This window comes from Bufo bufo, chromosome 9 (assembly GCF_905171765.1).
Source record: "Bufo bufo chromosome 9, aBufBuf1.1, whole genome shotgun sequence".
NCBI lineage: Eukaryota > Metazoa > Chordata > Amphibia > Anura > Bufonidae > Bufo > Bufo bufo.
In genome coordinates, this window is record NC_053397.1 from 153008881 (window position 1) to 153028887 (window position 20007).

The 20007-nt window shown below is 45.7% G+C and overlaps 1 protein-coding gene across 1 annotated transcript in view; it reads left to right on the forward strand.

The window, feature by feature from the left end:
- Window positions 1–13350: 13350 nt before the first annotated feature.
- WBP2NL (WBP2 N-terminal like) overlaps window positions 13351–20007 on the forward strand; it is a 32175-nt gene continuing 25518 nt past the window's right edge. The window contains exons 1-2 of the mRNA XM_040407273.1: window positions 13351–13476; window positions 18172–18280. Coding sequence (XP_040263207.1) covers window positions 13418–13476; window positions 18172–18280 — 168 coding nt within the window. The 5' untranslated portion in view covers window positions 13351–13417. The remainder of the gene's footprint in view (window positions 13477–18171; window positions 18281–20007) is intronic.

Below are 20007 nucleotides of genomic sequence, written 5' to 3' on the forward strand. Positions count from 1 at the left end.
AGTAAGTGGGAGAGGACTCCCTACGTCATAACTGCTATTCCTAATGCTGAGACCCACGTTTACCAAATTTCCAGGGAAGGTAAAGGCTCCCAGATCGTACACAGGAATCGTTTAAAGCCCTGCATAGAAGGAGAAACTGCAGCAGGGGACATTGAGCCAGAGTCTCCTGAGCCATAGTCGTCGGACCAACCTGTTGATCCTATGCGGGCTGTTGAGAAGTCAACCTGTTACATGACAAGGAGCCACTTCATTGGTTCCTCACACCCTGGTTGAACTTAGTGGTACCGGCTCCAGTTCCTGCTAGTCCTCGACCCCAGGATGACCTGTCTCAGGGTGTACCAGAAAGGGCTCCAGAGCCTGTGGATCCCTCCGGCCCCCTTGAGCCAAGGCAAGAAGAGTCTCTGCCAGTAAGGAGGTCCACGCGGCCTACTAAGGGGCACCCACCTGTGAGATTCGGAGACTACGTTATTGACCACAGTAACCCTCCCCGGGAAACTCCTGTTTAACTGTCTACAAGACCCGGGTACGGACTCATGTTTTTCTTTTGAGCCTCCAGGAACTTTTGTTACTATGGCATTCTTGTCATTATGGACTATCCTGGTTACTCCTGATACGCTGTACCAGGTCAGCGCCCCCGTTCCATGTACCAACTTATGAAGAGAACGACGCCCCTTTTCACCGCACTTGTCCTTTGCCAGCAGAGCTGCCTGCCAATCTCATTGCAAATGTAGTGATTGTTGTATATGTCTGCTTTGCATTTTTGTCTTTCAGGTCACAGTTTCCAGCTGGGCGGGCCCCCTGTGTTGCGCCGAGGTCGGGCAACCTCAAAGCAGCGGGGTATGTAGTGTCCCACTACGTAAAGGTGGGCACTACTCAAGGGTCAATTGGGTCATGTTGTTCTCCACCTCCTGTGGAACATGGTCATGGTGTTTGGTATTGCATTGTAATGCATATTTTCATGTTATTTCCTGTGTACCAGGCCTGCTAGGGGTGTAGTTTCTCCTCCTAAGCTGTAGAGAGAGCTAGGGAACCCCCTAGTATATATAGTTAGGCCCAGACAGGAAAGAGTTAGTTCAGTCTAGCCCACTGGAAGTGCTGAGCAAGTGAGGCTCAGAGGTTAGTCCAGGAGAAGAAGGTTCCTCCTAAAGTTATCCTGCATCTAGCAAAGTACAGAGCAGTGCTAATCGTATCCAGCCAAGTAGAAAGCTGAAAGACAGAAGTTTATTTACAGCAATAGGATTTATACCAGAGGAAGGTTTCCCTACCCAAGGATAAAGCCAGCTATTAGGCATTCGCGCCTTGGAGAAAGTCAGACAGGATTCTGCAAAGAAAGTAAAGCCTGATCTGTGAGTTTATTCCCTCTGAGCTATCTTGCTAGGATTCTACCTGCCATTTATGTAAAGCCTGCCTGTTACCAAATCTACTTCCTATGAAACAGTTTGAAGCTTGTATATAGTTGAACTATTCAGTAAAGAGGAATTCTAGTTCACTACAATCGTGTGTACCTCCATTATTCCTCCTAACAAATCGGTGTGCCACCGTTACCCACACTGGCGTCACGAACTTTAAGGGATCTTGCCACAGGCACGCTAAACTTTCAACACCCAGGGCACCTCACCAATCACCCGGCCTGGTCCCTATATCTAGAGAGTGCCCCAGAGGATCTACGTGCCAGCCTCTTCATCACTGCTGTACGCCTGCCCAGGGTATACTACAAACTGTGAGTACTAAGAGCAACCCTCGGTCTGTTAACTGACCCCCGTTACCTCACATTCGCTCATCCTGAAGGACTGGCGTACTGCACTGACTCACTGAGTAAGACAACAGGTAAGGGCTCATGCACACGACCGTATGGCTTTTTCAGTGCTTTGCGGTCCATTTTTTACAGATCCGTTGTACCGTTTTTTGTTTCCGTTCCCTTTCCATTTTTCTGTTCCATTTTTCCATATGCCATATACATTATACAGTAATTACATAGAAAAAATTGGGCTGGGCATAACATTTTCAAAAAATGGTTCCGCACAAACGGAACGGATACGGAAGACATACGGATGCATTTCCGTATGTGTTCCGTTTTTTTTGTGGACCCATTGACTTGAATAGAGCCAAGTACCGTGATTTGCGGACAAGAATAGGACATGTTTCATCTTTTCACAGTACGGAAATACGGAAACGGAATGCACACAGAGACACTTCAGTTTTTTTTGCTGAACCATTGAAATGAATGGTTCAGTATATGTACCGCATACTGAACTAAAAAACGGCCAGTATAATGAACGCAAAATACTGTCGTGTGCATGAGCCCTAACGCTCAAGTGGCAGTAAGAATCGCAGTTAGTGTGAACTGAGTCCAATAGCAGACATGGTGGTGAGAAGTGGTATTGCAGAGAAGAGTGGAGTACAGGCAGCAGCTGATGATGATGATGATTGTCAGAGGCAGAAGCGTGGTCAGAGACAAGCCAGGGGTCAGAAGCCGGTATCAGATATGCAATGAGCAGGACACTGGGTCAGTGGGAATGCTATGCAGTGGATCAGTTTGTATGAGTAATAGTTTGTGACGCCAATTGCAGCTTGCGCAGGTACTGTAGTAGGGCCCTTTAAGATGTTATAGCTCATGTACTAGGTGAGGAATGCCAGAGGGGGATAATGTCTCTGTGTAGCAGATATGGTAGTGTCAACGGTGTCTTCTACCTTGGTACGGCTGGACTCCTGTATCCTGGCTCACATGCAATAAATTGAGTGTTGTTAATAGGAGTAATTGAGGAATGATGGAAATCCACACCGATAATAGGGTCCAACTTGACTTTACTTGGTGGTATGCAGCTTTGATCCATACAGGTACAGCAATAGTCTAGGATCCCAGCAGTAATGGCAATATGTGGCAGGAATTTATATGTATTCTGCTTCTTATACATACGCCTAGTAGAATCTGGCAGGTATCTATCTTCTGCTCTGTCTTTAGTCTGCTTGGTTTGGGCCTGACTAGCTGATGAGGTACTTAGCTTCTCCTTGTCTTTGGATCTGTACTTACAGGACTGCTCGCAGGGTATGGTGTTGTCTTCTTGGAGATCTATAGTGCTGTATATGGCTGCTTTCTTTGTCCACAGCTGAGGTAGATGACTCAAGCTGGGAAGGTTGATCTTGGGCCTCAGCCGAGGCTTGGATCCTAGGTTGGGATCCCTGTTTCTGGGAGCTCTTACTAACACAGCCTACCGCAGCAGGGGGGTGGCTCACACTAGAACTTTCCTTCCTCCCCTTGAAGTAGGATGTGGGAACATTCCACTCCTCCTCAGAAAGGGGGGGGGCTAGCCTGGAATGGTCTTTTCCAGCCTAAATATACTTAACTAGCTATGACCTGCTGCATACTGCTGCCACCTGCTGGTGTACATTGGGAATTACAGCATAAATACAAAACAGGCATAAAAAATATACATTTTGGCAAATACACAGTTAAATCACACAAGATGGTAATACACATTTACACTTAACATTATGAAGCAGGGTGGAAGACGTTTAGTGACATTCTTCAGGATGTTACAGATAGTAGCGTGGTACAGAGGATCAGGCAGGCTCAGGGTCAGAGAGGTCCAGTAGTCGATGCAGGCGGCAGGCTAACAGGCTGGGTCAAACACAGGAGATCAGAACAGAACACCTTTGCTATTACTGATAACTGTAACTCAAAGCTCAGGCAACTTCCTGGAAGAGGAAGCTGCTATTTAACCTTGTAACCCCGCCAAGCGGCCATGCTGAAAGGTAAGACGCATGCGCCCCTGGAGGCATAAATGACAGGAAACGCCCTATGGGACACCAGCATGGGATGGAGAAAGGAGGCAGCGTGGCTGGAAGCCTCGTCTGAAAGGTACGCATCTGCCATATCTGGCAGAGACAGAATCGGGCAGTAAGGCAGGAGATGCTGGGGATATGACAGGTGAGATAGCAGGAGGTATGGTAGAAGGCCTAGGCCTAACATATATACACTACTCACAAAAGGTTAGGAATATTTGGCTTTTGGGCGAAATTTATAGAAAACGTAAAAAGTTCATGCTACAGTGATATTATATTATGAAAGTAGGGCATTTAAGTAGAAGCATGGAATGTTGATTTCCTCATCTCAAACTATTTATTGAAACAAAAGCCAACAGTGGTGGGTATACCCCCACAAAAATGTCAATGTCTCAATAATGGCCTTGAGCATCAATTACAGCTTGACAATGACATCGATGAGCTGGCGCATTGTCGTCCATGAAGATGAAATTAGGCCTGCCCTGTGTTGTTCATGCGGAGGTACAATGACTGGATTATTGATGTTACCATTCACAGCCCACACTGTAACACCACTACCACCAAAGGCTCATCTGTGGCTGATGCATAGTGCTCTCCTTGACGTCTGCAACACTGTTGGCAGCCATCATTTCTGCTCATTGTGAATTGACTTTCATCAGTGAACAGTACTGAGGCCCACTGGTCCCTTGTCCAGCGTGGATGCTCCCTGGCCCATGCAAGATGATGATGCCTGTGCCCAGTGTCGGACAGGGGTACCTAGGGCCCACCAGTTAAATTTATTTTGGGGGCCCACCATATGGATACATTCAAAAATAATAAATAATTTAACAAGTTTTTTATATGAACATAGACTGGTTGAGGTGCTGTACATTGAATATATGTATGTAGTGCAGTAAGTCTACTGTGTTATGTGCCACTTATGTATAGGATGGGAGACTAGGGGCCCACCTTGCTCAAGGGCCCACCGGGGGATTCCCCTGTACCCCTGTGGGCCAGTCCGAGCCTGCCTGTGCCTGGTGGTGTGGTCAGGTACCCTTGCAGGTCGTCTAGCATGCTGACCATGCTGATATAAATGGTCTCGAATTGTCTGACGTGACACTTGGGTGCCTCTCACTTCTCTTAAATGTGCCTGGAATTGTGTGGCATTCATCATCCGCTTTCGCAGGGCATTGTTCACAATGAAGCGGTCATCAGTGTGGCCAAAGGACATCTACTTCTATGCCTTTCTGTGACTCTTCCAGTCTCTGTGGCAACCTGCAGGTGACACTCTGTGACACTCTAAGCTCAGGGCCACCTCTGTCTGAGAACATCCTGCTTGAAGCCTCGCAGTGGCAAGGTATTGTTGATCAATTGTTAGGTGTAGTCTTGGTCTCATGATGTCTAAATGGGAACAGCATGATGAGGAGGACTGTTTAAATACCAATTCTAATTGAACCAGGAAATTTATTGGGCGATTCATGGATCAAACACCTGTTGTGAATTTTGCTTCTTGATAGAGAACAGCAAAAAGTACTGAAACATTGAACAGTTGGAAAAGTTTAGAGAAGGTCACATTTCTTTTATTTAAGTATGCCCCCGTTTTCGTGTAATTTTTACTTTTATTATATGCAAATGGGCGTTGCACCTGCTCCTAGAGGCTCCGTTCGCCCACCTCATTTCAAGAGAGAAGGGCGTGGAAATGAGGTGGTTAAACTGAGCATCTAGGAGCAGGTGCAAGGCCCCCCTACTCCTAGAGGCTCATTTGCATATAATAAAAGTTAAAATTACATGAAAACGGGGGCATACTTAAATAAAAGAAATGCAGAGTTAAATTCAGGTGACATTTTCACATTTATAATGTCAGCCTGTTAAATAGCGAAAATTGGGGTGACAGAAACCCTTTAAGTTCACCTGTAAAGGTTAGAGTGCATTTTAGGTTTATCTTGAAATTTCACCCACAAGCCAAATATCCCTTTTTTTTTGAGTAGTGTATTTATTCCTGTCAGTGGCGTAGATAGAAAAGTTAGGGCCCCATAGCAAGGATCAAACCAGGCCCCCCACACAGGACAGAAGGGTTTCTGCCTAAACCCTTTCCAATGACCCTTGGGCCATTTTTCAACTGCCTTATTTGCAAAAAAATTTCCTTTAGTGGGTAGAGTCCTGACCAAGTTTTCACCTACAGAGGAGATAATCCCAACTAAGACTGGGCCCCCTCTTGCTCTGGGCCCCATAGCATTCGCATGGTCTGCTGCTATGGTAGTTACTCCCCTGATTCCTGTCTTAATTTTTCTTGTTTTGTTTATTGTTGTTTTCTCTTAAAATGACCACTAAAGCCTATTAAAAAAAAGTGTGGAAAAATCACAAAAAAACGCACGGAGCAGTTTTTTTTTCGTTTCCCATTCACTTCAAAGGGAGATGCGTGCAGATTGTGCCCCAAGATAGGGCATGCTGCTTCTTCATACCTCCCGACATTTGAAAAACACAAAGAGACAGTATGTACGGCGCAATGTTTTTCATACTAGACCACAACTTTAACTCCGCCCAAAACATAACTATACACACCCAGTTTCCTTAATGCCCCCACATAGTAATTATTCCCCCTTTGTGCCAGCAAACAGTAGTTATGCCCACATATGCCCCATAACAGTTTATATGCCCAGATATGTGCCCACTCACAGTAGTCATGCCAGATATGTGACCCCTCACAGACAGTAGTTAAGCCAGACCTCACAGTAGTTATGCCAGTTATGTGCCCCCTCACAGTAGTTATGGCCAGATATGTGCCCCCTCACAGTAGTTATGCCCAGTTATGTGCCCACTCACAGTATTTATGGACAGATATGTGCCCCCTCACTGTAGTTATGGCCAGATATGTGCCTCCTCAAGTAGTCATGGCCAGATATGTGCCCCTCCTCACAGTAGTTATGCCCAGATATGTGTCCCCTCACAGTAATTATGTGCTATAACAGATATGTGCCTCCTTCACAGGAAGGAAAAGTAACATAAATACTCACCTGGTTCCTCCGATGATTAGAGCTCAGCGGCTGGCACTCCCTAGTAGCATACGGTCACACATTGCACTGCTTTGTAGGAGCACAGCTTGATTCCACTGCTCCTCCTACATAGACCAGCAGTGCAATATGTGAGAACATCGTGCCCGGCCTCTTAATGATGAAGCAGGGAGTGGACGGTTGTCTTCTTCACCCAGGGGCGGACTGGGAACTTAAAATGACCCTGGAAAAAATACTAAAAGTGGCCCCGTTTTGTAGTTGGATCCAAATTGATGGAAGGCAAGGCCAACAATGCAATATTGTGGCACATTATCCCACCCCAACAGAGCCAAATACCACAGTCCATCACAAAATACTGCCAGCAGCACAAAATACATCCCAAAAGACTTCCACTGGCCAGCCTTCAGGAGGGCCCAGGTGGCCCAATGGGCTTCGGCCCACCAAGAAATCTCCCTGTAAGATCTATGGCCAATCCGACCCTGGCTTCACTATTACAATCAACTGTATCGGAGCCTGACCGCTGAGCGAGATGGAGGTCTGAGACAGAGCTCCTGCTGCCTAGACCCGTGCTTTCCTATAAAAAGACACCCATATCTGGACAAAAATGGTCAAGATCGGGAGATATAAGCCTAGAGACCATCAGGCAACCCCTAAACACAAAAAGGGACAGACGGAGATGGACCGTTTCATAAGAAAAAAGCTGGCGCTTTCACCAGCGTGCCTGAACAAAATGGCACCGCAGCCCTCGATACCGGACTCGGAGGAAGAGGACGGAGAGGAATATGCAGGAGCCAAGGGAGGGAGAGAGGAGGTTGACGATATACAACCTGATGATAACAACACTATCCTCACGAGATCCTTTCTTAACCCCTTAAGGACTTAGGACGTACCGGTACGGCATGGGTCCCGAATCCTTAAGGACCCATGACGTACCAGTGCGTCATGGCTTTAATTCGCGATTCCGGCGCCCCGGGGGTTAATGAGAACGGGATGCCGGCTGAAATCATTCAGCCGGCATCCCGTAACAACGCAGGGGGGGGGGGTCATTTGACCCCCCCGTATCGACGATCGCAGCAAACCGCAGGTCAATTCAGACCTGCGGTTTGCTGCGCTTTTAGCCGATTCTGACCCCCGCGGATTCTGATCAAACTTTAAAATGCCATAAATAAAATGCCATTAATAAAGCGGGTGGTGCAGGGGGGGTGTCGCAGGCAGTGCGGGAGGTGCGGGAGGCGGGCAGTGCGGCAGGCGGGATTGCGATCCCCCGCCCGCCTCCCCTTGAATAATCGTTGGTGGACAGTGGTATACCAGGGTGCCAGCACATTGCTGACACCCTGGTATAAACGGCTGACATCGGTGATGCGATGTCGGCCGTTTAACCCTTTCCATACAGCGGTCCGTGCGGACCGCTGTATGGAAAAGGTTAACAGCTCAGGGAGCTCCCTCCCTCTCCCATCAGGGGGCTGCTGTGCCTTTGCAGCCCCCCGATGGGAGAGGGAGAGAGCCCCCCGACAGCCCCGTCCTTACCCTTCCCCGCAGTTCTGACCAGTACTAAGCAGACGGGGAAGGTTCCCATGGCAACAGGACGCCGTCTCAGGCATCCTGCTGTCCATGGTGCTGAACAGATCTGTGCTAAAAGGCATAGATCTGTTCAGACAAAGTGTAAGTAAAATACAGTACAGTGCAATATATATTGTACTGTACTGTATTATACAGACATCAGACCCACTGGATCTTCAAGAACCAAGTGGGTTTGGGTAAAAAAAAAGTGAAAAAAGTTAAAAAAAAAAAAAAAAACATTTATCACTGAATAAAAAAAAATATAATAATACACTACACATATTAGGTATCGCCGCGTCCGTAACGACCTGATCTATAAAACGGTCATGTTACTTTCCCCGCACGGTGAACGCCATAAAAATCAAAGAATAAAAACTATGAGAAAATTGAAATTTTGCCCACCTTACTTCACAAAAAAGGTAATAAAAGTGATCAAAAAAGTCGCATGTACGCCAAAATAGTACCAATCAAACCGTCATCTCATCCCACAAAAATCATACCCTACCCAAGATAATCGCCCAAAAACTGAAAAAACTATGGCTCTTAGACTATGGAAACACTAAAACATGATTTTTTTTGTTTCAAAAATGAAATCATTGTGTAAAACTTAAATAAATAAAAACGAAGTATACATATTAGGTATCAACGCGTCCGTATTGACTGGCTCTATAAAAATATCACATGACCTAACCCCTCAGGTGACCACCGTAAAAAAATAAAAATAAAAACGGTGTAAAAAAAGCTATTTTTTGTCATCTTACGTCACAAAAAGTGTAATAGCAAGCGATCGAAAAGTCATATGCACCCCAAAATAGTGCCAATCAAACCGTCATCTCATCCCGCAAAAAATGAGACCCTACTTAAGATAATCGCCCAAAAACTGAAAAAACTATGGCTCTTAGACTATGGAGACACTAAAACATTTTTTTTGTTTTAAAAATGAAATCATTGTGTAAAACTTACATAAATAAAAAAAATTGTATACATATTAGGTATCACCGCGTCCGTGACAACCTGCAAAATTACCACATGATCTAACCTGTCAGATGAATGTGGTAAATAACAAAAAAAAAAAAAAACGTGCTAAAAAATCTATTTCTTGTTACCTTGCCGCACAAAAAAGTGTAATATAGAGCAACCAAAAATCATATGTACCCTAAACTAGTACCAACAAAACTGCCACCCTATCCCGTAGTTTCCAAAATGGGGTCACTTTTTTGGAGTTTCTACTCTAGGGGTGCATCAGGGGGGCTTCAAATGGGACATGGTGTCAAAAAACCAGTCCAGCAAAATCTGCCTTCCAAAAACAGTATGGCATTCCTTTCCTTCTGCGCCCTGTCGTGTGCCCGTACAGCAGTTTATGACCACATATGGGGTGTTTCTGTAAACTACAGAATCAGGGCCATAAATAATGAGTTTTGTTTGGCTGTTAACCCTTGCTTTGTAACTGGAAAAAAAATATTAAAATGGAAAATCTGCCAAAAAAGTGAAATTTTGAAATTGTATCTCTATTTTCCATTAAATCTTGTGCAACACCTAAAGGGTTAACAAAGTTTGTAAAATCAGTTTTGAATACCTTGAGGGGTGTAGTTTCTTAGATGGGGTCATTTTTTATGGAGTTTCTACTCTAGGGGTGCATCAGGGGGGCTTCAAATGGGACATGGTGTCAAAAAACCAGTCCAGCAAAATCTGGCTTCCAAAAACCATACGGCGCACCTTTCCCTCTACGCCCTGCCGTGTGCCCGTACAGCAGTTTACAGCCACATATGGGGTGTTTCTGTAAACTACAGAATCAGGGCCATAAATAATGAGTTCTGTTTGGCTGTTAACCCTTGCTTTCTAACTAGAAAAAAAATATTAAAATTGAAAATCTGCCAAAAAAGTGAAATTTTGAAATTGTATCTCTATTTTCCATTAAATCTTGTGCAACACCTAAAGGGTTAACAAAGTTTGTAAAATCCGTTTTAAATACCTTGAGGGGTGTAGTTTCTTAGATGGGTCACTTTTATGGAGTTACTACTCTAGGGGTGCATCAGGGGGGCTTCAAATGGGACATGGTGTCAAAAAACCAGTCCAGCAAAATCTGGCTTCCAAAAACCATACGGCGCACCTTTCCCTCTACTCCCTACTGTGTGCCCGTACAGTAGTTTACGGCCACATATGGGGTGTTTCTGTAAACAGCAGAGTCAGGGCAATAAAGATACAGTCTTGTTTGGCTGTTAACCCTTGCTTTGTTAGTGTAAAAAATGGGTTAAAATGGAAAATTAGGCAGAAAAATGAAATTCTCAAATTTCATCCCCAATTGCCAATAACTCTTGTGCAACATCTAAAGGGTTAACGAAGTTTGTAAAATCAGTTTTGAATACCTTGAGGGGTGTAGTTTATAGAATGGGGTCATTTTTGGTCGGTTTCTATTATGTAAGCCTCGCAAAGTGACTTCAGACCTGTAGTGGTCCCTAAAAATTGGGTTTTTGTAAATTTCTGAAAAATTTCAAGATTTGCTTCTAAACTTCTAAGCCTTGTAACATCCCCAAAAAATTAAATATCATTCCCAAAATGCTACATACATGAAGTAGACATATGGGGAATGTAAAGTCATCACAATTTTGGGGGGTATTACTATGTATTACAGAAGTAGAGAAACTGAAACTTTGAAATTTGCTATTTTTTCTAAATTTCTGGTAAATATGGTATTTTTTTATGTAAAAAAATTTACTTTTTTGACCCAATTTTAGCAGTGTCATGAAGTACAATATGTGACGAAAAAACAATCTCAGAACGGCCTGGATAAGTCAAAGCGTTTTAAAGTTATCAGCACTTAAAGTGACACTGGTCAGATTTGCAAAAAGTCCTTAAGGTGAAATAGGGCTGAGTCCTTAAGGGGTTAAAGACTCTCTTGCTCAAGCACTGGCGCCTTTATTACAAGAGGTGAGAGATATGAGGGAGGATGTGAAGTCCCTTGGCCACAGAGTGGAATCCTTGGAAGGGAACCAGAACCTACTAACTGATCGGGCGTCTGCAGTATCCAATCTCCTGGAAGTTCAAACGAACTCACTTAATAACGCTTTACTGCTGATAGAAGACCAGGAGAATCGGGGCAGAAGAAAAAACATCAGATTAAAAGGTTTACCAGAAACAGTAGAAGCAGCTGAATTACAAGCCGTTGCAGCACAGCTCTTCACAGACATACTTGGAGAAGATAAAGCGCAAGATATTACCATTGAAAGGATCCATAGATCCCTGCGCCCTGTTCCAAAGAAGGCGAGCCGCCGCGTGATGTAATATGCGGCTTACTTAGTTTTAGAAGCACTGCAGCCTTACTCCAAGCGATGAGAGAGAGAAAGGAGCTACGTTATGAAGGTACAAGAATTTTTATGTATCAAGACATCGCTCCATCCACGCTGAACAAAAGAAGAATTTTGAAGCCCTTAACAGACTATCTAAGAGACCAAAGAATACTATACAATCAGCTGTATCTGCATCCTATGGACACAGAGACTGCTGAGATCGGGACACACCTCAGCTGATCTGGGACCGTCCAACCGGATCTGGGACAGTTGGGAGGATTTAGTTTATTATTGCACATTTCATTTTCAGGTCAAAAATAGGGACAATTAAGGAGCAAAGCAGGACAGAGGAATTTGGGTCAAAAAGGTATGCCTCTCTTTACACCTGGAAAAAACTTCCAATTGAAATGAATGGGGACGTTTTTTTAGAGCAGACTAGCAGAAGGCCTCGGCTTCGCACGGGTATATTTCATTTAATGTTTGTGTGTGTCGTTAAAAGATATCGACGGTATCCCCGCCACTTTAAAATGGGACCTCCACAGCAGCCCAACCCCTTAACTTTGACCTTCACAGCAGCCCGCCCCTTTAACAGCGAGTTCCAGAGCACCCCACTCCCTTAACAGTGACCTCCTCAGGGGCCCGACCCCTTAACAGTGACCTCCACAGTACCCTGCTGCCTTAACAGTGACCTCCACAGCAGTTGCCCCCTTAACAGTGACCTCCACAGTGTCCGCCCCTTTAACAGTGACCTCCACAGCGCCCTGCCCCTTTAATGCTAGGGCTATACGACGACATGTGTCGCGCACCATTTTGTCTCAACAATTTTTATAATGATAGTCTATGGTGTCACACAGCGACATGTGACATGCTGTGACTGCGACACGACAGTGACCGTGTGTATGGCAGTTGGGATATGAAGAGAAAGACTTGCAGGCTTGTATTGGCTAATGCAGGTCATATTTGGGGAATATCTCAGGAGCGGTACGTCCTAGAGAGCCGAGACCCTACAAGATTTCTTTCCAGGTAGCAAGGGATGTGTATACCAGGTTTCATTGAAATCGATGGTTGCGTTTTGAGTGATCGCGGAACATACATACATACACACATATATACGACCTTCTTTATACAGTACAGACCAAAAGTTTGGACACACCTTCTCATTCAAAGAGTTTTCTTTATTTTCATGACTATGAAGGCATCAAAACTATGAATTAACACATGTGGAATTATATACATAACAAACAAGTGTGAAACAACTGAAAATATGTCATATTCTAGGTTCTTCAAAGTAGCCACCTTTTGCTTTGATTACTGCTTTGCACACTCTTGGCATTCTCTTGATGCCTTCATAGTCCTGAAAATAAAGAAAACTCTTTGAATGAGAAGGTGTGTCCAAACTTTTGGTCTGTACTGTATATATATATATAATTTTTTTTTTATTTTTTTAATGCAGAACCGCTCCAAAACACTTTGTGGGAACTGGCCCTTATTTACGGTACTTGCTGCAGCCAGGATGCACCAACAGCAAATCTGTTCTAGACACAATCACACCTTGTGTGTAGGCTCCGGGCAGTGCGCAGACCAAACCTGCGCAGTAACGTCCATACTGCAGGCAGCGCCCTCTGCTGGACATTGCCCTCCGCGCAGCTGACGCAAGATAATCAGATGCTGTCCGCCCCAGTCAGCTGACACGTGACTCACCACGTTACACAACATGTGGTGACGTCACGGCCCCGCCCCTCCACTGACTTCCTCGTTCGGCTCGGTAGTTCCGACTAGAGAAGCGGCCCCGGGAACATGGCGCTGAATAAGAACCACTCTGAGAACGGCGGCGTGATCGTCAACCATGGCGAGAGGTCAGTGGCCTCGGTTTACGTTTATAGAGTGCGACATCGCCTGTGTGAACGTCTGTGGAACTACAGTTCCCAGCAAGCCATCTGTCGGTTGTGGTACCCATCATTTGTGGCAGCAGTTGATGTGATGATGATAATGGTAGTGATGGTTGTCACTTCTGGTAATCTAGTGGGTAGGGGACATGTCCACTGGAAGTGCTTAGAATACAGGTCACTGAGGCCGTCTTCCCATCTGTCAGGAGCCATCGCTGCCCCGGACACTATAGTGCAGCACGTTGGGCGCCATAGGTGACCATCATGTGAGGGTCTATGGCCGGTATATGGTCACATACGTCTGGATCTCTCTCTGCATATTGCAGCGATACTTCGCCTTTAAAAGAGTTATCAACGATTTATTAAAATCCAAACCACACTACAAGGGTTTAAAGGGTTTCTATCACTTCGTATGACATATTTAGGTGTCAGACACTAGCGATCCGCTAGTGTCTGCTCTAACAAACCATCCTAATATGATAGGTTTTGGGGCAGCCGTTTTGCTAAAATAACAACTTATATCTATATGCTAATGAGCCTCTAGGTGCTATGGGGGCGTCATTAGCACCTAGAGGCTCCGTCTACCTTCATAAACTGCCGCCGCCCAGCGCGTCCCTCCAGCCCGCCCATCTCCTGCTGAATGCAATCCTCCCCGTGCGCGTCTCTGTTCTGCGCATGCGCAGTGAATGTCTGACCGCTTCCCTGCTCAGACATCTCCACTGCGCCTGCGCCGATGACATCATAGTGCTCCGAGGAACAGGCGCAGTGGAGATGTCTGAGCAGGGAAGCGGTCAGACATTCACTGCGCATGCGCAGAGCAGAGACGCGCACGGAGAGGATCGCATTCAGCAGGAGATGGGCGGGCTGGAGGGACGCGCTGGGCGGCGACAGTTTATGAAGGTAGACGGAGCCTCTAGGTGCTAATGACGCCCCCATAGCACCTAGAGGCTCATTAGCATATAGATATAAGTTGTTATTTTAGCAAAACGGCTGCCCCAAAACCTATCATATTAGGATGGTTTGTTAGAGCAGACACTAGCGGATCGCTAGTGTCTGACACCTAAATATGTCATACGAAGTTATAGAAACCCTTTAAATAAAAGAAGTGATATACTGTCTCCGGGGTGCTGGGATACAGCTGAGGGCAGTGACTGGCTGCAGTGGTCACGTGCCGGAACCAGGATCAGAGAGTGGCACCGGAGAAACGGGGGAGTATATTGTGTTGTTTATTTGAAGACATTGTCCACGGTTTTTAATTGTTTCAGATAACCCCGTTATTCCTGCAGTTGGGACAAAGCTTAGAAGGGTTAAGGTGCATTTAGACCCGCCGAGCAAACAGGCAATTATCAGGAAGAGACTGTTCCTTCCCGATGACTGCCTGCTCGTCAGAGATCAGCTCCACGGTTTGGGGACGAAGGTTTCCTAATGCCATCCTCATACAGATTAAGACTACTTTCACACCAGCGTTTGTACTGGATCTGGCAGGGTTCAACAAAAACGCTTCCGTTACTGATAATACAACCATCTGCATCCGTTCTGAACGGATCCGGTTGTATTATCTGTAACATACCCAAGACGGATCCGTCATGAACTCCATTGGAAGTCAATGGGTGACGGATCAGTTTTCTATTGTGTCAGAGAAAACGGATCCGTCCCCATTGACTTGCAAACGGAAAGCAAACTACAACATGAGCGAGTTGAGTGCGTGTGGCAGTGTGAGTTCCCGTTCTGACCTCTGCTCCTCTGACAGCATTATGTCGGTGTAATTCAATAGATTCCCGTTCTCCAAGGGACACACAGCATTATAACTGGGGATGAGCGAATCGACTTCGGTACCACTTGTAACCGAGCTCAAGTTCTGGAAATGTTTTTTTTTACAGTAGAAATCAATTTATGAGGTTATTGCGAGAAGTAATAACTTGGGCTCATAGCAGCCAATACATTCTAATACTGTACAGAGCACTCCCTCCGTACAGTATTGAAACTAAGTTTTATGCGAATCGACTTCGGATGTTTCATCCGAAGTTGATTCGCTCATCCCTAATTATAACACTGTGCGATCCCGAGCAGAGGTCAGAACAGGACTTCTCATTGACACACGCTGCAGGTTTCTCACATTGAACTCTCTCGTCTGTGTCTGGCCTTAGAGTCCTATTAATGGACCCAAAGCAGCGCCATAATGACTATATAGTAAGTCCATAATTTAAAGAACTTTCACAGTGCAAACTACCTGCGAGATGAACGCTCATTTGACCCCCATACAATTTGTACTCTGCACATTCGGATTACACAGGTAGATGTGGTGCAGCGGCATAAAAGATCCGATCTGCTGGCCAACGTTTGCTTGTTTGTTGGCTGATCAGTGGGGTGTTGAGAGGGGCTGATGGTTGAACAAATGTTCTTACAAACATAGAGGTATAAGGCTGGTTTCAGACGAGCGAGTGTCACGCTCTGGACTCGCAGGGCAGTACCCGTCCTGTCCTCTCAGCGCTGCCAGGGTCGCATAGCATTATATTGGTTTCTGATGCTATGTAACCCTTAGGCCCCTTTCACACGGGCGAGTATTCCGCGCGGATGCGATGCGTGAGGTGAACGCATTGCACCCGCACTGAATCCGGACCCATTCATTTCTATGGGGCTGTGCACATGAGCGGTGATTTTAACGCATCACTTGTGCATTGCGTGAAAATCGCAGCATGCTCTTCTTTGTGCGTTTTTCACGGAACGCAGGCCCCATAGAAATGAATGGGGTTGCGTGAAAATCGCAAGCATCCGCAAGCAAGTTCGGATGCGGTGCGATTTTCACGCACGGTTGCTAGGTGACGATCGGGATGGGGATCCGATCATTATAATTTCCCCTTATAACATGGTTATAAGGGAAAATAATAGCATTCTGAATACAGAATGCATAGTAAAATAGGGCTGGAGGGGTTAAAAAAAATAATAATTTAACTCACCTTAATCCACTTGTTCGCGCAGCCCGGCTTCTCTTCTGTCTTCATCTGTGAGCAATAGGACCATGGTGATGGATCATGTGATGAACACAGTGATGTCATCAAAGGTCCTATTGCTCACAGATGAAGACAGAAAAGATGTCGGCTGCGCGAACAAGTCGATTAAAGAGGACCTTTCACTAGAATAAAACATCTAAACTAAGTATACAGACATGGAGAGCGGCGCCCAGGGATCTCCCTGCACTTACTGTTATACCTGGGCGCCGCTCCGTTCGCCCGGTATAGCCTCCGGTATCTTCATAGTTAGGCTCCACCCAGGGGAACCTGTCGGCGTCTCCTTTTCCCAGGCTGTAGCGCTGGCCAATCGCAGCGCTCAGCTCATAGCCTGGGAGGCTTTTTTTTTCTCTCAGGCTATGAGCTGAGCGCTGCGATTGGCCAGCGCTACAGCATGGGAGAATGAGACGCCGGCAGGTTCCCCTGGGTGGAGCCGAACATATGAAGATACCGGAGCCTATACCGGGAGAACGGAGCGGCGCCCAGGGATAACAGTAAGTGCAGGGAGATCCCTGGGCGCCGCTCTACATGTCTGTATAGTTAGTTTAGATGTTTTATTCTAGTGAAAGGTCCTCTTTAAGGTGAGTTAAAAAAATGTTAATTTTTTTTTTAACCCCTCCAGCCCTATTGTACTATGCATTCTGTATTCAGAATGCTTTTATTTTCCCTTATAGCCATGTTATAAGGTAAAATAATACAATCTACACTACAACTAACCCAAACCTGAACTTCTGTAAAGAAGTTCGGGTCTGGGTACCACAGTCGGTTTTTTATCACGCACGTGCAAAACACATTGCACCCGCGCGATAAAAACTGAACATCGGAACGGCAATTGCGTTCCTACTCACGCGGGTTTGCCGCAATGCATCGGGACGCATCCGGACCTAATCCGGACACGCTCGTGTGAAAGAGGCCTTACAGGTCTGGAATGTATTGGATGACACTGACAGCATTATGTCAGTGTTATCCAATACATTCCAGAACCGTAAGGGTTACATAGCATCAGAAACCAATATAACGCTATGCGACCCCAGCAGTGCTGGAAGTTCAGGCCGGGTGCTGCTCTGCGAATCTGGAGTGTGACGCTCGCTAGTCTGAAAGGGGCCTGATATAGTGGAACCTGCATTCCCTGAATTGATTGGAGGCCAGCATGGCACCAGCGGAGGTAGTATTTCGTTTAGGTTCCTCTCCTGAAGAGATTGTCTTGACGCTGGTGGACAGGCGCATATAATTTAGTACAAAATGTATTTGCCAAGAATCTCCCATTTATAACGTAGCATTAGCGCTAGTACATTCTGTCCAGGGAGTGTGACACTACTGCATTTACTGTGTTACTTGTGTTTGCTGTTGCATGGTTTGTTTTTGCTTACATAGATTTCCTCATCGGGCATGTAAGTGGCTACAGAACAACAGAACCAGAGACCAAACATCCAGTTTGATGTATTTTTCTCCCAAATTCGGACATCTGTCAGCCCCATACATGTACAACCGACACTGGTGCGGTCTGCCGGCTGATCTGTTTGGATCTGGCCCCGGCTCAGTGTCACCTGACAGAAGGGAAATGAAGAATGTGATTATTAGGTCACTGAGAGATTAGGAGAAAATGTTCCAGCGCTTTCTTGACAAATCCTGTTTACTGATGTCCGCTTGCTTCTAGCATACTGAAGATGTGTAAAGATGTGGAGCTCTCCTTCAGTGACATGGCCCACAAGACCGAAGCCTTTAAAGGCACAAAGAAGGGGATCCTGTACCTCACCCCCTACAGGGTAAGTCTGGGGCCATAAATGGAGGTGATTGTAGCTCTAATTTCCAGGCAGTTTTACAGTTTTGAATTTGGCTACTTTCACATTAGCGTTTACGCTGTCCGGTTCTGAGATCCGGCAGAGGATCTCAAAGCAACAGCAATATTACAGCCGGCTGACCTTCCATTCAGAACGCATCCGGTTGTATTATATCGAAAATGAAGAAACCGCATCTGAAGAAACCATTTCCGGCATCATCGACTTAATAAACCGGAAGGGAATTCATTGTGGTGCACGCCGTTCAGGTTTGTTCAGAGTTTTGTCCTCTTTGACAATGAACGGGGATAAAACTGAAGCGTTTTCCTCCGGTTTTGAGATCCTCCGCCGGCTCTCAAAACCTGAAAGGAAATCACCTATGTGAAAGCCTTAAAGAGTTTACAAAATAATAAATGAACATATTACTCACCAGTTCAAGGGGTTGGACAGTTTATATTACTAGCTGGGCAGGCAGCATTATTACACTATGGGTACTGATGAAACTAGCGCATGCAACCCTCCGTCAGGTATTCATATCAGACATGAGAGTCAACAGGTCAATAATGCGTATTACTAGCTGCCTGCATGTTCTGTTACCAGCACACTGTTGTCCACGAGTCAAGGTATAATTGCAGGATTACTGCAACTGTGCCACAAGCTTCATATTTAACGTGGACAAATACTGGGCTTGTGACTTCTGCATCTCATGGGTGATGCAGTGGAGCCTCTTTTGGTCTGTATCAGCACTTTTGATTAATCATAGCTTTTATCAAATATACTTGGTGGTAAGTTCTCAAAAGTTCCTTAAAGGGATTTTCGGGGATTACTATGATTTGTAACAGATATGCTCATGTACATGTGTTAAAGGGGTTGTCTCACTTCAGCAAATGACATTCATCATGTAGAGAAAGTTAAAGGGGTTATCCCATGTAATGACGTTTCATACAACTTACCAAATACGTACATGTTGTAATCCATCCCTCCTCCTTTCCTCTCTATTTGCTTTTCTTCCTCTGAGTTGTGTACATGTGGTTGCCAATGGTCATGGCCACAGTAGTGATACTGCCGAGGTGGCCGCGCTTGCGCAGTGTCCTCCTCTGTCGTCTTGTAGGCTGGACGGCCAGTTTCATGGGATTGCGTATATCCGCGGATGCGCAGTCAAGCTCTTGCCTCCCTTCGTATGTTTATTCCTCTTGCATGACCGCACATGACAGGGTGAATGGGTTTGACTGCGCATTTCTCCAGCCGTAAAGTCAGGTCTCTCTGTATCGTGCGCCTCTGTCACTTGCGCCTCAGACGGGAGCGTGCACACACATAAAGGCGTCAGGGGATTATGTCAGCAGAGCGCTGATTCGGCTGTCAATAGGAAGGTCAACTGAGCAGTTATTTTCAAGACGAGAGAGCAGCCACGGCGCGTAAAACAGAAAGTGGGATAACCCCTTCAATACAAGGCACTTACAAGTGTATTGTGATTGTCCATATTGCCTCCTTTGCTGGCTGGATTAATTTTTCTATCACATTATACACTACTCATTTCCATGGTTACGACCAGCCTGCAATCCATCAGTGGTGGTCGTGCTTGCACATTATAGGAAAAAGCCCCAGCTTCTCTGGTGGCCGGGACCATGGGAGCTCACACAGACTGTGCTTTTTCCTATAGTGTGCAAGCATGGCCACCACCGATCAATTGCAGGGTGGTCGTAACCATGGAAACA